The sequence below is a fragment of the Doryrhamphus excisus genome, chromosome 16, assembly GCF_030265055.1.
Source record: "Doryrhamphus excisus isolate RoL2022-K1 chromosome 16, RoL_Dexc_1.0, whole genome shotgun sequence".
Classification (NCBI taxonomy): Eukaryota; Metazoa; Chordata; class Actinopteri; order Syngnathiformes; family Syngnathidae; genus Doryrhamphus; species Doryrhamphus excisus.
Window position 1 is genome coordinate 8,502,468 of NC_080481.1, and position 18,103 is coordinate 8,520,570.

The window sequence follows — 18,103 nt, forward strand, 5'->3', positions numbered from 1 at the left end:
TAAAGGGAGGGTTTTGTATTGCTCAAAATCAGGTATCATTCTTTAGATTAAGTCAGACACAAATAATGAACCACAGTAAACCTTTCAGTAGTATTTTTTACGACTATCAGTTATGAAGTTTTCCTTTACATGCGCTATACTAAATGTAAAAGCACACCACTTCCGGTTTGTTGTCGTCCGCTTCTCATTAGCTTGTCGCCGTTATGAGCGAGTCGCGCTAAACTGAAAGCCGGTCCCAAACGTCCAAAAGAGGAGAGTATTTAGCGTGGCAAATTACACGATATGTTGCAAATAGACACGCTTAATAACCAATTACCACACCAAACGCAAATGAGACATACTGTATATCAAGGCAGTTAATATAGCAGGAGAGACGTCACTGTCAATATTGGTTATCTAGGGTGTGGCAAGTGACCCACCAGAGTGATGCTCAGTCTACATACATGGATGCAGTCCAACCATTCTCTAAATTCGACAAAGTTGGTTCGGTCAAAGTGTTTTCTACGAACACAAATGTAAAATAAAAGAAATAAATGTGAGTCATGTCAAAGTGGACCCGGCATCCTTACATTTGTTGTTTGGAAAGAAGTTGTGACACATTTGTGGGACAACGGTTCGCCTTCTGCCAGTCAACTGCAGCGCATGTTAGTTATCACAATTCCACGCTTGACACCCTGAGCACCAAAAGGCAATCTGTTGGTGAAACAATATTCAAACGGCAGAGCAGGACCGACCTGTCAGACGGGACTGTGGACACAAGAACAATCATGCATGTTTAAAGCTAATGCAACGTTTACAACAATGGGCATCATTCTTTAGCTGTACAAATCAACATTTGTGGCGTTCAAATATTAACTATAAACATTACTGCTGACGTGTGGACATTTTATGTTACTACAAATCACAAAATCCGTGCAAGCGATTTGTTTTCCACTTGACATTTTGGAATTTTGAAAGGGGACTTATTATGCTTTTTCCACATTTCTGACCTATAAATGTTGTATGATCGTGTTAACTAAGTTTGCACATTTGAACCCTGAAAGAAGTTTCGGATGGCTCTGAACGCCGTTTCAGAGAGCAGCTCACTGTGACGTCACAAGGAGCCAGACTTCCTTATACGGGTGTTCCCGAATCCAAGCTGTAGACCTGCCCTTCCCAGCTCTCTGGAGTGTGACCAATCACAACGGAGTGGGCGTCCCCGGAGGCGGGCCTTGGCTGGAATAAATTAAAACAGACCTTTTTCGAAAATCCAAGGAAATGCAGCTGCAATAGGTGCAGATTCTGGAAGACCCCGAAAGCTTACTAAAGAAGTACATAGAGTAAGTACAAGACCTCTGCAGGTTACTGGGTGAAGCTGCTCTATAGGTGTCCACAACCCAATATAACTCAATATAAAGTACCATTCTAAAACTAAAAATGAAAAATCCACCTTAATCTTATGAGAATAAATTTAAAAATATTAAGAAAAACATTGTAATCTAACAAAAAAGTCTAGAATAACCTTATAACATCATTTTAGTAAGTCAAATACAAATATTAAAGACACTTTAAAAGTTGTACCAAACAAAACAACATTTTGGACAATTAGGTTGCAGAAAAATGTCATTGGAATTAAGTCATAATTACAAGAAGTGTGAGCACCACTGTTATCTAGCACTGCCTTAATCCTCTTGGGAGTGGAATTCACCAGCACAATACTAAGGTATTGTTGTATAAGAAATTCAGTTGAGTAGAAAGTCAGGTGTTGGGTACCCAAATAAGTGAAAGTCCTCCTGATAGCGCTCATAGAGGCGCCTGATGTCCCATTTGCTGACACCTGAGAAGTAGCGTTCCACCTTGGTCTTGTTGTAGCGCGTGATGCCAGCAGGGACGAACGGGTATGACACTAGATGTCCGATGCCGGCTCTACTCAGGATGTGGGCGGCATCTCGCTCCAGTGTCTCGTGGTGGCCTATGACGTCATAGCCGACATCGCACGGTGCGCACAACTCCACATAGGTCGCCCAGTGGATGATGTGCTCGCCAAACTGCCAGTCCATGTGGCTCCGCTGCTCCACATCACCCAGGTAACGGACAAATTCATCAAAGACTAAGCCAGTATCGTCCAGGAAGGGAAAGCCTGTGCGGTATTTGTGGATGATGGCGTGGGAGATGGTGTGCTTGTACCAAGGTTCTGAGGGTTTGTTGAAGAGGAATTTGTCCTCAAATGTAGAAATCAGACGCTCGAATGGATCCCTCACGATGATGAACTTAAAATACGTGTTTAATCTGTTGAGCAACGACATGAGAACAACACAGGTGATGGCCTCGATGAGAAAGCATCAGGGTCATCACTGATTTACCTGTGCATTATTTCCAGTGGCGCCAGTGACGAGAGGCGGGGCAGACCGTTCTTCTTGTTGTCGTGAACAAGGTTCTCTGGGATGTCCTTCACACTGGAGAAGGCGCCTACCATGAGCAGCATACATTAAACACAAGCTGCAGTTGGCTGGAGGGATTATGTCTCTACGAGTGGTTAGCGAGCAGACCTCACAGCTAGGAGACCAGGTTTCAATTCCACCCTCGGCCATCTATGTGTGGAGTTTGCATGTTCTCCCCGTGCATGCGTGGGTTTTCTCCGGGTACTCCGGTTTCCTCCCACATTTCAAAAACATGCTAGGTTAATTGGCGACTCCAAATTGTCCATAGGTATGAATGTGAGTGTGAATGGTTGTTTGTCTATATGTGCCCTGTGATTGGCTGGCCACCAGTCCAGGGTGTACCCCGCCTCTCGCCCGAAGACAGCTGGGATAGGCTCCAGCACCCCCGCGACCCTTGTGAGGATAAGCGGTAGAAAATGAATGAATGAATGTTTTCTATGCTCCAACTATGAAAATATCATATTTATAAATAAGGAATCCTACTTTGCAGAAATTCACTTCACAATTAACCGTGATAAACAAGGGACTGTTTCACCGTTGACAAACTGAACCGTTACACTGACCACCATGATGCTTACCACTAGCAATGATGAGTAGCTTCTTCCAGTAGGTGTCGCTCGCCTCAGGTGTCTCACAGAACAAGATGCGGTGTTGGTCTGAGACGACAATGCTGTCCAAGACCAGCTTGCTGAGGGAGACTTGGGTATCACCCTGATGTTCCTTGTTCTTGCAACCACTGGAGAACATCGCACTCCTCCGCTTAACAACGACCCCCCAGTCTGCCACTGAAGACTGAGACGTCAACATAAACATAAATGATCGCTGCTTTGTGGTTGATATTATTCGTCAAAACATATTGAAAGACAAATGTTATGTAGTATTCTGGTCACTAGGTATCAGTAATGAGCAGTGATGGCCGATATTGGCTTTTTTTTAACCAAAAAACGATATGCCAACATTGTCCTAGTCTCATTTTCCGATACAGATATGTGTAACATGACATATCTCCTGTATCTCATGATTGGGAAGAAAAAATCAGATACCGATGTCGAATGATATCACATGTTCATGCTGATATCAGACATCCCTATAGTTATGAGACATGACAATAGATTATATTACATGAGTGGCTACTAGCCGACATGCCAAGGCTGAGATGGAGTGAAAAAAGGTTCTGCTCTCATTCCAGGTGGAAGTTGTTTTTAGATGTTTTGTCCTTCTTCCCCACTTTGTATGAAACCCATTTTTAAGTTTAGAATAAGTCTTTGGAGAGGCTAACTAGTTAGCTCGGTAGCTTGGTATATTAGCGCTGGCCGCCAGTTATGTCCCTGCAGTGGTCCCGTAGCCTGCACAATGTAATACAAACAAACTTAAAGTGTGAAGTATAACGTGAACTTTGAACACAGTCCATCAGAAAAACACAATATGTTACTATTGGTGTAATGAACAGTATATACTATACAACATACTATATACTATATGGTGCAAACCAACCTGGTTTCCTGGGGTCTTTGCCTCACTTTCTGCTAAACATACAAGAGCAGTAAATATCTGGCTTGACTGTGAAAGTAACAATTGTAACAATAAAAGCTTACCTCTGATAGTTTTGTAATAATTCAAAGCTTACCACTCGCAGATCTGGGGCTGACATGCCTGTCAATCAAGACGAGGAGCAGCAGCAGCCAGGCACAAGCCAAGAGCACGCGCCAGTGGAACCGCATAGCTTCTTACATTAGACATTAAATAGAAAAGTAGTCAGATAGCGCACACCACTGCCACGCCCATTACCTGCTAATGTAAACATGCTAACACCTTAAATGCTCAAGTGTTTATATAACAGTCTAGCAATGCTAACATTAGCATGTTCACAAAGCATAATAGTTGTTTGTGTAATAATAGTGGATCTGTGTGTCTACTTATAAAAACATCTACAAATGCTGCTATGCTAATGTTAGCAGGCTAGCAATGCTTAATGCTAACATTATCATGGTATAACCTTGCATAACAGTGCAGTGTTCATATATGTGTCTATCTATGAACATTGTTAAAAATATTACTATGCCAATGTTAGCATGATAGCATGCTAACACCCAGCATTATATAAGCATCACTCTATGAAAATGGCAAAAAATGACACTGTGCCTAACATGCTAGCAATATTAACATGCTAATGTTAGCATGCTAACACCTTGCATGATAGGCATACATATAAACACTGCACTAACTATAAAATGGTGAGAAATGCTGCTATGCTAATGTCAGCATGATAGCTGTTAGCATGATAGCAATGCTAAATGCTAACACTTCATATAATACTAATCAGTATTTATATGTGTCTATGATAAACATTAGCGTACTAGCAATATTAACATGCTATCATAAACATGCTAACACCTAGCATGATAATGCAATGGAAGGCTAAATGTCCCGAATTAGTTGAAGATTTTGATTTGGAGCGGTCTGAATTTGTTGAGAAATGTGGAAGTAGTAGCATTTTTTTCCAGCATACATTAGGGTAGTCTAAATGCCCTGAATGTGTCGAATAGGTTGATGTTGGAATGGCTTGAATCGGTTGAGAAATGTGGCAGTACTGGCAGGTCATATGTTTTAGGGAAAAAGAGAATTTTGGGAAGCATGTCTTTGAATCATTTCATTTTTCACAATGAGGCCCATGCTGGGAAAAGTTTGGACATCCCTGGTTTAAGTCAACAAGCAAACATTCAGGTAAACTAACTGGCGTCAGATGAGTAACATTCATCACCCTGCCCATGATCCCTACAAACCTTGCCCAAACAAAAACACATGAATGCAGCAAAAGGATAAATTCTTGCACCTTACCTTCATTTATTCCAAGACCACCAGTACATGCAAGGCATCCCAGTGCTTGTAGCAAATATGTTGTCATTGCAAACGTACAATGCTACCAATGATAAAGCTTGACAAACGTGTTGAACAGGATGATCGAAAGCGCATGGCAGCACGCCTCAGAGCATGAGTCTTGTTTTAATGATGAATAAGCGGATTATCACATTCCTCCTATAGGTGGCAGTAACATCTTTTGACCTAGGACATTCATTCATTCATTTTCTACCGCTTTTTTCCTCACAAGGGTGCTGGAGCCTATCCCAGCTGTCTTCGGGCGAGAGGCGGGGTATACCCTGGACCAGCCAATCACAGGACACATATAGACAAACAACCATTCACACTATCATTTATACCTATACAATTTGGAGTCGCCAATTAACCTAGCATGTTTTTGAAATGTGGGAGGAAACCGGAGTACCCGGAGAAAACCCACGCATGCACGGGGAGAACATGCAAACTCCACACAGAGATGGCCGAGGGTGGAATTGAACCCTGGTCTCCTAGCTGTGAGGTCTGCGCGCTAACCACTAGATCACAGTGCCGCCCTTGACAGTGCTTCTCAAATACTGGGGCATGCCCCTCAGTGAGCACATGGTGAGGTGTGAAGGGGGGGCGCGAAAGGTTTGTGTATGATTACAACAACTGTTGAGTCACTTCTGCTTGGGATGAGCTCGTTATAAACAAGTATCCGTGACGGATAATGCATTTTTGCCGGAAATTTAGATGGGTGAACAGATAATGCTGATGTCTGAGTGTCCCGCCAGCATTGCTCTCTGGTTAGATGGAACAAGGATACAGCAGATCTGAATTTGGAATTGGAATACTTTGAGTGAGAATATCAGTTGAGTAGAAAGTCAGGTGACTGGTACCCAAATAAGTGAAAGTCCTCCTGATAGCGCTCATAGAGGCGCCTGATGTCCCGTTTGCTGACACCTGTGAAGTAGCGTTCCACCTTGGTCTTGTTGTAGCGCATGATGCCAACAGGGACGAACAGGTATGACACCAGATGTCCGATGCCGGCTCTACTCAGGATGTGGGCGGCATTTCGCTCCAGTGTCTCATGGTGGCCTATGACATCATATGGGATGTCACACGGGGCGCACAGCTTGCCCAGTGGATGATGTGCTCGCCGAACTGACAGTCCATGGGGCTATGGCTCTCCACATCCCCCAGGTAATGGACAAAGTCCTCAAAGTGCAAGCCGGATGCGACGAGATCTCCGTCACGATTACTTTTGCGGTACTTGCGGATGATGGCGGGAGCGATGTCGTGCTTATACCAAGGCTCAAAATGAAGGTTCACAATGAACTTGTCCTTGAATGCAGAGATCAGACGCTCAAACGGATCCCTCACGATGAAAAACTTGAAGTAAGTGTTCAATCTGTGGAGCAGAACCCAAGTTCATTAGTAAAGGGCTACTTTGATATTTTGCAAACCAACACACATAAATATGCTAAGATGGTATTTAGACTGGTGTGAAAAAGAATCTTCTTATACAAACAGCTTACTTTTTTATCATACCAGACATAAAAACAACAGAAAAGGTGCATGAATAGTGAATTTAGCAAGGGCAAAAGGGGCAAAAAGCAGCATAATAAGGAAAATACATTACTTTGTCTTTCAAAATACTGTTGAGCTCAATTTACATATGAACACAAGTTGTAAAAATGTCCCAACCGGTAATGTCCAAAGTGGTCAAAAATGAGGAGTCTCATTCCAAAAAGAACAACAATCATACCACAACAGCATCCAGATAAAAAAGTGATTGTCTCTATCACCGCTGGAGAGAAAATCCTCATCCCAAAGGTGAGACTCATCAAGGTACTGTTGATGAATCCTCTTTGGTTTCCTGCAAGGCTCTCGCTTGCACATGGAAAGAGAAGGCGCCGCATCGATGTGTGGCTTCCTCCGATGCCCCCGGGCGCGTCCCCTTCTCGCTAAACTGCGCCTTGCTGGTTCAGCTGCCTCAGGTATCAGCACCTCGTCACCCTTCAGCGTCATAGCTCCAACATTTCTCACCATTTCTTGGAATTCAAGAGGTTATGAGACAAGGTCGAGTTCTCAACCAGCAGTGATGTGAATGTTACGGGTCCCAAGCGTGAGCACCGTAAGGCACATAAATCGTCTCTTTATTTAACAAACACTCAGATTCAAAATACATATCTTTCAACTCACTCCAGTTATTTGCATGTGTGTTCTCAATTACTTATCACTTTAAAATCACTTGTACATTTCACATTTCCATGTAATCTCATTTCCTTGCGACTAATCATACATATTTTGGCACACATCACCATTAATTGCATTTGTTTGTTCAAACAACCCTTAAATGCATTCTATGACATGCTTACTTTGTGACATGTGTCAACGTAAATGTTCACGTTTGTGAATCCCACAGATTACTGGAATAATTCTTAAAAATATGACGATGTATCCTGTTAACTTTCCTGTAACACACTTATGTACAAAATTACACCATTTCAAATGTTCTTAAATATTTTCGCTATCACCCATTTTAATGACCATTACAATACCCCGCACTTCCACTGGGTGGCGATCTAACCATGAATTCAAGTAGACGGAGCAGCGGCGAGGTCAACAAATTTTATAACTTTCACTTGTTTTACCAAATTAAATCAGCGGTTAATTTCACAATATACATCCGAACACGAACACAAGTATTTGTATGGACTTATCTTGTTGTTCATGGACAATTTACCGACCTGAATGAAAATGCAGGCAGAACAGCAAATCAGGACGTAGCGTAGCGTTCGTTTGCATATTGCGTCTGACGCAGTACAGGAAGTGTCTCCGTATAGCGGTCCCGCTGCAACTGTAGAGATACGAAAGTTCCGCCGCACACTGTACCGCACAAACTGCAAATCCATCTCCACCAATGTCAGCAATACACAGAATCAGCACACCTCAGAAACATCAACAATTTCCACACATAGTACATAGTCACATAGTACGTTAGCTCAATAAACACTAAATGTTGCGTTCGTATGGCCATGACAATATACTGAGCCTGGCAAAATTATCCAGTTCATTTTCATCCATTATGTGATGAATAATTGATTATCAGATCCCACATATACAGTATACCGTATTTTCTGGACTATGGGCCATTATTTGTATTACTTTTTTTCTCTGTCCTTGAACGCACCATCCACTTCTCTCAAGTATAGATGGATGTATTTTGGATGTATTATACTCATTTCCTATGTCCTCATACTATCACCTGATACCATGTGGGAATGTATACAGCTAAATTTTATCGCTTTATTGAGTGCTAATGTGCATATTTGTTGTACACAACCTCTTTAGTACTTTTAATTTGCTGTTGTTCCTGCCATAGTTTTACACAAAACATAATACGTAGAACCAATCAGATCGTTATAATGTACTGAGGTGTTGAAAATCTTTCCCCAGCTTGTTCCATGGTAAATTGCTAATGTGAGCACAGCAGTCGACTCATGCGTCAATCAAACAACGCTATGGGCCGAGGGTCAAACAGGAGGCACGCACGTGAAGAGAGCCATCTTCACTGATATAAAAATGCAATAGTTACCAAATCGTCATTTTAAATGATGAACTTTATTATCATTCTCATTATTATTATTATTGTTATTATCGTTATCTCCAACCGGGGTTGGTCTTGTGCAGCAACAATTAGTCTAAAGGCTACAGCACCTCACAAAAGTGACTACACCCCTCACATTTCCGTTATTCTACACTGAAGAAAAGATTCCTTCAATATTGTCTCATGAAAAGATAATTGCACACACATGTGGGGGTGTACACTACTCACTTTTGTGAGGTACTTTTTCAATAACATGACATAAATAACAAAAAACGTGTTGAACAGTTGGGTGTTATGCTTGTAAATCATTGTAAAACACTGGACCAAGGCTTCGTGTGACTAACGGCTACAAAAAAATGGCATAAGCAGTAGTGAAGAGATTTCAGTCATTGTCAGTAGTAAACGGAACAATCTTGGAAAAGGACAATGAAGAAGGCGGCATCGGCATCGGCATCGGCATCATCATCATCATCATCATCATCATCACAGACTGGAAGCAAGTATACAGAAAATGTTATTTCTGTACTCTAAAACTAGTCCGAATTTGAAATCCATTCAGTGCAAAGGAACATGCTTGTCATTGATGCTACACCTCTTTCACGTTGAATTTTGACATAAATAGGTTTCCTGTTAAGATACAAAGTACTCAAATAGGAATACTTTGAGTGAGAATATCAGTTGAGTAGAAAGTCAGGTGATGGGTACCCAAATAAGTGAAAGTCTCCCTGATAGCGCTCATAGAGGCGCCTGATGTCCCGCTTGCTGATACCTGAAAAGTAGCGTTCCACCTTGGTCTTGTTGTAGCGCGTGATGCCAGGAGGGATGGCCGGGTAGGACACCAGCTGTTCGATGCCGGCTCTCCTCAGGATGTGGGCGGCGTCTCGCTCCAGTGTCTCGTGGTGGCCTATGACATCATATGGGATGTCACACGGGGCGCACAGCTCTGCGTACGTCGCCCAGTGGATGATGTGCTCGCCGAACTGACGGTCTAAGCGGCGACGGCCCTCCGCATCCCCCAGGTAACGGACAAAGTCTTCAAAGTGCAAGCCGGATGCGACGAGATCTCCGTCACGGTGGCTTTTGCGATACTTGCGGATGATGGCGGGAGCGATGTCGTGCTTGTACCAAGGCTCAAAACGGGGGTTCACGATGAACTTGTCCTTGAATGCAGAGATCAGACGCTCAAACGGATCCCTCACGATGAAAAACTTGAAGTAAGTGTTCAATCTGTTGAGCAGAACCCAAGTTCATTAGTACTTTGATATTTTGTAAACCAACACACATAAATATGCTAAGATGGTATTTGGTGTGAAAAAGTGTTCCCTTTCTGATCTCCTTTTTACTGTATACCAGGGGTCTCAAACACGCGGCCAGCGGGCCAAATGTGGCCCGCAGGACACTAGCTTGAGGCCCCCGCCTTGATATGAAAGTTTAATGTTAGTGCGGCCCACGCAAGTTTGATATGGATGCTGTATGGTATCATGTACCCAGAAAAAAATATTACGTTTGATTAATGTTCATGTTAAAGGAAATAACTGTTAATAGTTATCCTCCCTATCCGTGTGGAAGTGGTAAGTTTTTGGCTATTTAAGTTTAAAGGAAGTAACTTGAAGGCTACAGTTTAGGTCGCTAGCTCTCTAGTTTATGAGTTAGCATCTGTCTAAAGACCCTGCAGTTGCGCAATATGTTGTAAATAAAAAAAGTATAAATGTGACTATAGTCATGTTTTGTCATGTCTACAGGGCTCTAATAATGCTTTAATTTTAATCTGAAAAAAATAATTTGTCTACCCACCAACTATATGTGGTTTCTTAAGTTTTTATTATTTGCCATTTTATTATTATTATTATATTTATTTATTTATTACTGATTGATTTTCTTTATTGTTGATTTGTTTATTTTTCATCTTATTTTGTGTAGAAAAATAAAAATTAAGATATTTGAGAACAGTGGAATGTTTTATCAGAGCTTTTATTGCAGAAAATCGGAACCAAAGCAAAGTTTATTCATTTTTCTGTTTTAAATAAATACGTTTTTTTTTTTTGAAAACCTGATGCGGCCCAGTCTCACCCAGACCCTAGCTCCAGTGGCCCCCAAGTAAATTGAGTTTGAGACCCCTGCTGTATACGTTTTAAATGCAGACTTTAAATCGCTGTTTAACGCCTCTGTAGCTCACCTGAGTGTAATTTCTTGTGGCTTGAACGACGAGAGGCGGGGCAAGCCGTTCTTCTCATGGTCATGGACGAGGCTCTCTGGGATCTCCTCCACGCTGGAGAAGGTTCCTGACGACAACAAGGACACAAAAACTTAGCATCTGCGTTAAGCGTAACTTTCATTCAAAGCGTGTTCCACGTACCGTTGAGAGCAATGAGGACCTTCTTCCATTGCGTGTTTCCCACTTTGGGGGTCTGGCAGAACAAGATGCTGTGCTTGTCACTGACAAAGATGCGGTCCAGGACGAACTTGCTGATGGGGACGTGAGTCAAACTCCTGAGTCTACTGTTCTTACAAACAGATGAGAGCAGCTGGATTCGCTTCCGTAAAACCGTTTCCCACTCTGCCATCGCAGGGGCTGCTGAGGACTGACCACACACACACACAGAATAAATCACGTGTTGTCTTTCTGCCATGACGGACTAGTACCTGATCAGGTTGAGTTGCAGGAGTTTTTACAGAGGAGGTCACAGCAAGCTTTGCCACCTTGTGCCCTGACAATGTCCAGCTCTGAACACCAGCCATCTCTCCATATTCTGCAGACGCAAACCAAACTGATTAGAGGGCCAGTCACAATCAAATCCACTCAACAGAACTCACCGTTGACAGTTTTGTAGCTGATGAACTTGGTGACAAACAAGAGGAAGAGCAGCACCAGGGCGCAAGCCCGAAGGAGCAACCCGTGGTTCCGCATCGCTGCATCAGCCAGCGCTCATGGATGCTGCGGATACCGGGTCCCACCTCCACACAACGGACTGACTGCTATATAGCCTTAGATTGTTTATATCGGTGCTTTGTTCCAGTTTGTTATCAGCAATAAACGATAGGTCCTCATTGACCAACTAGGGGAGTTCGGTTAGCCGACTAGCTAGCACCGGGTCCCTCCCGAACGCAACACTGCAGCAAATTCCTAACGGGAATTAAATCATATTATAGCAAAAAAACGCCCGGACATATGTACGGAAACGGGACAAGTGAGAAAGGTGAAGAGAAAACGCTTACAAGCGTCGCCGGGGTCACCCTAAGGTGTGTTGTTTATTCGGCTGCCATCGATGTCCACTAGCTAAACAGTGTTGCCGACCCCTCAGTAAGGGCAGCAGCGATTGGCTTTTTGCATAATCACAATCAACGGAGGTAGCCCGTATTCCAGCACGCGGGAGGAATTGCATCCGTTGATAAATAAAGTCGTAATAAAGTCGTGTCGACACAATCGTCGTCCGCGCGTTTTGGGCCAGCTAGCATGAGTACATAAATGGAAAAATACTCTGTACACTCAATCTGACTCCTGGAGGTTTTCAGCCATGAATTACCGTCTAGTTACTTCTTCTTTCTCTTCCGGCTTTTCCCTTCAGGGGTCTCTCTCATACAAACTATGCTCATGTCCTCCTTCACTACACCCATAAACCTCCTCTTTGGACTTCCTCTACGCCTCCTACCTGGAAGCTCTAAACGCAGCATCCTTCTACCAATATATTCACTATCTCTCTCCTCAGTCTGGCCTCTCTGACTTTATCCCCAAGGCCTCTAACATGTAATGTCCCTCTGATGTACTCCTTCCTGATCCTATCCATCCTGGTCACTCCCAATGAGAACCTCAGCATCCTCATTCCAGTTTTGCTTCCTGTCTTTTCCTCAGTATGGCTGGTCTCACCACAGTTTTGTATACCTTTCCTTTTATTTTAGCTGAAACTCTTCTATCACACATCACGCCTGACACTTTTCTCACCTGTTCCACCCTGCCTACACACGCTTCTTCACCTCCTTTTCACAACCTCCATTGTTCTGGACTGTTGACCCCAAATACTTCAAATTATCCATCTTCTGTATGTCTTCTCCCTGTAACCTCACTCTTCCACTTGGGTCCCTCTCATTCACACACATACAGTGCATCCGGAAAGTATTCACAGCGCTTCACTTTTTCCACATTTTGTCATGTTACAGCCTCATTCCAAATTGTATTAATTTAATCTCTTACCTCAAAATTCTACACAAAATACTCCATTATGACAATGTGAAAAAGTTTTTTTTACTTTTTTTGAATTTATTAAAAATAGAAAACTAAGAAATCACATTTACATAAGTATTCACAGCCTTTGCCATGAAGCTCAAAATTGAGCTCAGGTGCATCTTTTTTCCACTGATCATCCTTGAGATCTTTCTACAGCTTAATTGGAGTCCACCTGCAGTAAATTCAGTTGATTGGACATGATTTGGAAAGGCACACACCTGTCTATATAAGGTCCCACAGTTGACTGTGCATGTCAGAGCACAAACACCAAGCATGAAGTCAAAAGAACTGTCTGTAGACCTGCGAGACAGGATTGTCTTGGGGCACAAATCTGGGGAAGGATACAGAAAAATTTCTGCTGCTTTGAAGGTCCCAATGAGCACAGTGGCCTCCATTATTCGTAAACGGAAGACGTTTGGAACCACCAGGACTCTTCCTAGAGCTGGCCGGCCTTCTAAACTGAGCGATCGGGGAAGAAGGGCCTTAGTCAGGGAGGTGACCAAGGCCCCGATGGTCACTCTGTCAGAGCTCCAGCGTTCCTCTGTGGAGAGAGGAGAGCCTTACAGAAGGACAACCATCTCTGCAGCAATCCACCAATCAGGCCTGTATGGTAGAGTGGCCAGACGAAAAGCCACTCCTTAGTAAAAGGAACATGGCAGCCCGTCTGGAATTTGCCAAAAAGCACCTGAATGACTCTCAGACCATGAGAAACAAAATTCTCTGGTCTGATGAGACAAAGATTGAACTCTTTGGTGTGAATGCCAGGCGCCATGTTTGGAGGAAACCAGGCACTGCTCATCACCAGGCCAATACCATCCCTACAGTGAAGCATGGTGGTGGCAGCATCATGCTGTGGGGATGTTTTTCAGCAGCAGGAACTGGCAGACTAGTCAGGATAGAAGGAAAAATGAATGCAGCAATATATAGAGATATCCTGGATGAAAACCTGCTCCAGAGCGCTCTTGACCTCAGGCTGGGGTGAAGGTTCATTTTTCAGCAGGACAACGACCCGAAGCACACAGCCAAGATCTCAAAAGATTGGCTTCAGAACCACTCCGTGAATGTCCTGGAGTGGCCCAGCCAGAGTCCAGACTTGAATCCGATCGAACATCTCTGGAGAGATCTGAAAATGGCTGTGCACAGACGTCTCCCATCCAACCTGATGGAGCTTGAGACTTATTGCAAAGAAGAATGGGCAAAACTGCCTAAAGATAGGTGTGCTAAACTTGTGGGATCATATTCAAAAAGACTTGAGGCTGTAATTGCTGCCAAAGGTGGATCAACAAAGTATTAAGCAAAGGCTGTGAATACTTATGTAAATGTGATTTTTTTTTATTTTTAATAAATTCAAAACATGTAAAAAAAAACTTTTTTCACATTGTCATAATGGAGTATTTTGTGTAGAATTTTGAGGTAAGAGATTAATTTAATACAGTTTGGAATGAGGCTGTAACATGACAAAATGCAAAAAAAAAGTAAAGCGCTGTGAATACTTTCCGGATGCACTGTATACTTCATCTTGCTGCGGCTAAGCTACATTCATCTCCTTTCCAGGGCAAACCTCCACCCTTTTTGCATCTCCTCCACCTGTTCCCTACTAGTTAGTGTAATACATAATTGAGATGACTCGTTTGTAGTGTATGTCCCACCCCTGTACTGGACTTCTGACCGAGTTTAGTGCGTTAGTACACAAACAAACTCAAACAACAAACTCTTAATGGGATCAGGTGGTTTCTTCAGAGACCAATGAGCCCTTGCGGCATCATCCTCCCCTTTGTTTGCTGCAAAAAGAAGTGCATTTTGCACATAGCAAAGCTAAGAAGCTTTCTCTTCTTCAACGTGGTCGGATGGTCGAGCTGCATAAGCAAGGCCTCTTGCAGCGTGCCATTGCTGCTGAGGTTGGACGCAGTAAGACAGTCTTTCTACATTTTTTTGGAATGAGCCTGAGCATTATGGAAGAAAAAAAGAAATAGACCCCAAAAAATTACACCTGGACTGAGCCGGAGGATCCAATTGGCTGTCCGTCAAGACACAGGGTGGTCCTCGATCCAAATGAAGGCCCTTACTGGTGCAGACTATAGCAGCAGTATAACAATCAGACGCCATCTGCGGGAAAAGGGTTTCAAAAACAAAAACTCCAAGACCTCTTCCCGGTTAGATTTTGCCAGGGGGCATCAAACATTAAAAGTAGGAAAAGTTTTATTCTGTGATGAGAAAAAATATTAACAGTGATGGTCAATATGGTTTCGATGTCACTAGCATGACAAAGAGATCCCACCTGAGATGTTTTCTACTCAGCACAGTGGAGGGGGGCATCATAATTTGGGTGCTTTTTCATTCAGTGGAACACTGGAGCTTCAGGTGGTGGAGGGTCATCAAACGGTGGAAGGTTATATGCAGATGTTGCAGCGGGCATCCCTGTTTATGTGGCAACAGCTGGCTTGTTCAACAGGACAACGCTGCAGTTCACAATGTTGGCTTGACCAAGAACTTCTTCAGGGAGAATAACATCACTCTTTTGGACCATCCCACATGTTCCCCTGATTTAAATCCCATAGAACATTTGGGGATGGATGGCAAGGGAGGTTTATAAAAATGGGCACATTTGATGCCCTTTGTCAAGTCATCTTCACCACTTGGAGCAATGTTCCAAATAGCCTCCTTGAATTTTTTTAAAGGGTGGAGAACGGTGGAGCTACTCATTACAGTCCGACAGACATTTTTTTTAAATTCTGGTCCAGAGAGTTTGAGTGATGGTCTTATTAAACTTCTGAGCAGCTGATAAACAGCCTATTTCAGCTTGTTTTCAATTAATGACTTTTACAAAGTACTTTTTGTCAGACTCCCCCTTCTTGCTTTTGCATATTGTAGAAAATGTGCAAAGGGTCTAGCTATTTTTCAACTGGTCTTGAGATTTTGATCAGGTCTGTACTTGAATCGCAGCAGCCTAAGTTCCACTGTTTTGTATTGTCTGACACAAAATTATGCATGTTTTACATACCACAAGTACCAAGAAAGCATTCTACACTGTTGATTCAATACGTTTGCGGTAGTTTCTCATGGCTATGGCTTCAAATGAATGTTTACTCCTTTCATTCTGTAATAAAATCAAACACGCCCAGGTGTCGAGACAGGTGCACATGGAACTCCCCTTGTCATCCAGCCTGCTTTGTAGCGAGAGGGGGGAGGAAAACAATTGTTTTTACCTATCGTGCCATAACTTGATTTATTGACTATAGTATAAAATAAATAAATAGCCAATCAGTCTGCAAAAACACTTTAGGACACATTGTATGAAGAAAAGCCCTGTTTATTCCACATTTAGACATTAATTTTCATCCACATTGACTGTCTGCAGACCTGTCGGAAAGATGACAAATATTCAGATGCTATTTATCCTGTACCATGCTGTATGTGAATGAGCCAACATTATAAATACCTTTGCATGTGGTGACAGGAACATATGTAACCAGGGTGTACAGCTTGTTAGGGGAATCTTCGTCCTCATTTCGCTTCCTGGACAGCCGCACCCGTATCCTGTATGGTACGTTCCTGTGCAAACACATCATGGTCACCTTGACAAATTGATGCAAACCATTTTCTCATTTTGTTCTATTGTTAAACAATTTTCACTAGTAGATGTGAAGTCTCACTTCTCGGTTATATCCACCTGCTAATCTCACCCCTGGGACTGGCAGACGGCAACATAAGGATTTTTGAACATATGGCCATTTGTTTACATACATTTCTTCCATTTGTGCATATTTCTATTTACATTTCTCATTTTCTACACCAAATTTTGCTCAACTATCAGTGTCGGCTACTAGCCAGTGGTGGTGGTATACTTTTTGACTGAAGCCAAAGAGGGACTGCACCTTTAATTTTAATAAGAACATAGTGGACCGGGAATTTGGGGTGTTGTTTGAAAGACAGGTTCCACTGAACTCTCTTAATGTACAGATATGGAGTTATTACTTCACAAAGAACAATGACAAGCCTTACATGTGAAACAAAGGTAACCCATGGCTGTGCCTTACCTGACACCCTTGCTCCACAATGCCTTGTTGAGGCGAGTGTCGATGCGGACATCAGGGGTTCCCATCTCCTTCACCGCGAACTTGCGAATCTCTTTGATCGCACGTGGCGCCCTCCTCTTGAAACCTCTACAAAAATGTCAACAATGCTTATCAAATTACAATAACCTGTAAAAATGGCAATATGTGGCAACTTCACAATAACGAATACAAAGTTTTAACAAGATACTCACACTCCATGGATACGCTTGTGGACATTGATGGTGTACTCTCTGGTCACCACCTCGTTGATGGCTGAACGGCCTTTCTTCTTTTCACCTTTCTTGTTTGGGGCCATCTATTAATGACATGCACACACGTAAATTAACGAAAGCAAGCCACCTCGTACTTGCATAGCAAGCATAGCAATGTGAATCGATATATAAGCAAAAAGACGACGACTTCTGACGACGTAGAAGTAACCAAATGACCACTACAATCAACTACATACTTCTTTTAGGCTGCCATTACAGTTACTATATGCAATAAACTGTTAACGGTGCTAAGCTAACGAGCCATCGGTCCACCCACGTCTAGACAGGAGTGCTTTGAGTCTTTAACAATATTATTACGCAACAAAAACCCAATCGACAGAACAACACATTAATCGTATACGTAAATATAGTCAACGTGTGGTGAATTTTGGTATTTAAATCACAGGATGGTGCCAGATTAAGAAAATATATTTTCCGACAGCCTACTCACCGTCTCCCTATGGTGAAGCGGAAGTCGGAAAGACGGAGCCAACGTCGAGCATTGTGGGTAAAGGAAACGGGTCCGTCTTTGTAAGACGTTCGGAACAATGTCACGAAAGTTTGTTCCGTGCTAGGCAGTAATGGGAACAGTGACACAGAACGTGTTGTGTCTCCGCCAAAATGTTTTATTTTTTATTTATTTCTATTTTATTTAAGACACGTTATACTATCTGTGAAATCAACTT

The 18,103-nt window shown here is 42.7% G+C and overlaps 4 protein-coding genes across 9 annotated transcripts; all 4 read right to left on the bottom strand.

Annotated features, from left to right (window-relative positions):
• Positions 1-492: 492 nt before the first annotated feature.
• LOC131104071 (carbohydrate sulfotransferase 10-like) lies at positions 493-6,121 on the bottom strand. 5 transcript variants are annotated; one of them, XM_058050832.1, is made up of 6 exons: positions 5,259-6,121; positions 4,048-4,143; positions 3,915-3,946; positions 2,999-3,212; positions 2,343-2,448; positions 493-2,268 (listed from the first exon to the last, which is right to left on the bottom strand). In XM_058050832.1, the coding sequence occupies exons 1-6, from the start codon at positions 5,323-5,325 to the stop codon at positions 1,722-1,724; spliced, it is 1,062 nt and encodes a 353-aa protein (XP_057906815.1). In that variant the 5' UTR covers positions 5,326-6,121; the 3' UTR covers positions 493-1,721. The 5 variants fall into 5 exon arrangements, with proteins under 5 accessions (XP_057906815.1, XP_057906816.1, XP_057906814.1 ...); XM_058050833.1 differs by having other exon boundaries at positions 3,915-3,943; positions 4,048-4,146; XM_058050831.1 differs by having other exon boundaries at positions 4,048-4,146.
• On the bottom strand, positions 5,813-7,286 carry LOC131104713 (carbohydrate sulfotransferase 10-like). The gene is given in 4 exon segments (XM_058052201.1): positions 5,813-5,864; positions 6,110-6,392; positions 6,395-6,666; positions 7,111-7,286. Coding segments are annotated over 4 exon segments (783 nt in total).
• Positions 7,287-8,633: 1,347 nt separating this feature from the next.
• Positions 8,634-12,554, bottom strand: LOC131104360 (carbohydrate sulfotransferase 10-like). 2 transcript variants are annotated; one of them, XM_058051446.1, is made up of 5 exons: positions 12,085-12,554; positions 11,512-11,618; positions 11,225-11,450; positions 11,045-11,150; positions 8,634-10,095 (listed from the first exon to the last, which is right to left on the bottom strand). In XM_058051446.1, the coding sequence occupies exons 2-5, from the start codon at positions 11,605-11,607 to the stop codon at positions 9,543-9,545; spliced, it is 981 nt and encodes a 326-aa protein (XP_057907429.1). In that variant the 5' UTR covers positions 11,608-11,618; positions 12,085-12,554; the 3' UTR covers positions 8,634-9,542. The 2 variants fall into 2 exon arrangements, with proteins under 2 accessions (XP_057907429.1, XP_057907427.1); XM_058051444.1 differs by having other exon boundaries at positions 8,637-10,095; positions 11,683-12,553.
• A 3,825-nt stretch (positions 12,555-16,379) lies between these two features.
• rpl31 (ribosomal protein L31) lies at positions 16,380-17,931 on the bottom strand. Its single transcript, XM_058051886.1, has 5 exons — positions 17,869-17,931; positions 17,358-17,461; positions 17,128-17,253; positions 16,530-16,642; positions 16,380-16,450 (listed from the first exon to the last, which is right to left on the bottom strand). The coding sequence occupies exons 2-5, from the start codon at positions 17,459-17,461 to the stop codon at positions 16,419-16,421; spliced, it is 375 nt and encodes a 124-aa protein (XP_057907869.1). The 5' UTR covers positions 17,869-17,931; the 3' UTR covers positions 16,380-16,418.
• Positions 17,932-18,103: the final 172 nt, after the last annotated feature.

Bases quoted from the DNA above. Each gene is read 5' to 3' on its own strand.
- LOC131104071 (XM_058050831.1), bottom strand. From the start codon at position 5,325: ATGACAACATATTTGCTACAAGCACTGGGATGCCTTGCATGTACTGGT. The intron at 2,449-2,998 runs GTAAGCATCATG...TGCTCATGGTAG, and splicing joins GCTACTCATCATTGCTAGTG to GCGCCTTCTCCAGTGTGAAG. The intron at 2,269-2,342 runs GTAAATCAGTGA...GTTGCTCAACAG, and splicing joins CCACTGGAAATAATGCACAG to ATTAAACACGTATTTTAAGT.
- LOC131104360 (XM_058051444.1), bottom strand. From the start codon at position 11,776: ATGCGGAACCACGGGTTGCTCCTTCGGGCTTGCGCCCTGGTGCTGCTC. The intron at 11,619-11,682 runs GTGAGTTCTGTT...TTGCGTCTGCAG, and splicing joins CAGCTACAAAACTGTCAACG to AATATGGAGAGATGGCTGGT. The intron at 10,096-11,044 runs GTGAGCTACAGA...TCTGCTCAACAG, and splicing joins CCACAAGAAATTACACTCAG to ATTGAACACTTACTTCAAGT.
- rpl31 (XM_058051886.1), bottom strand. From the start codon at position 17,461: ATGGCCCCAAACAAGAAAGGTGAAAAGAAGAAAGGCCGTTCAGCCATC. The intron at 17,254-17,357 runs GTGAGTATCTTG...ACATTTTTGTAG, and splicing joins CACAAGCGTATCCATGGAGT to AGGTTTCAAGAGGAGGGCGC. The intron at 16,451-16,529 runs GTATTTATAATG...TCTTTCCGACAG, and splicing joins TCCTGTCACCACATGCAAAG to GTCTGCAGACAGTCAATGTG.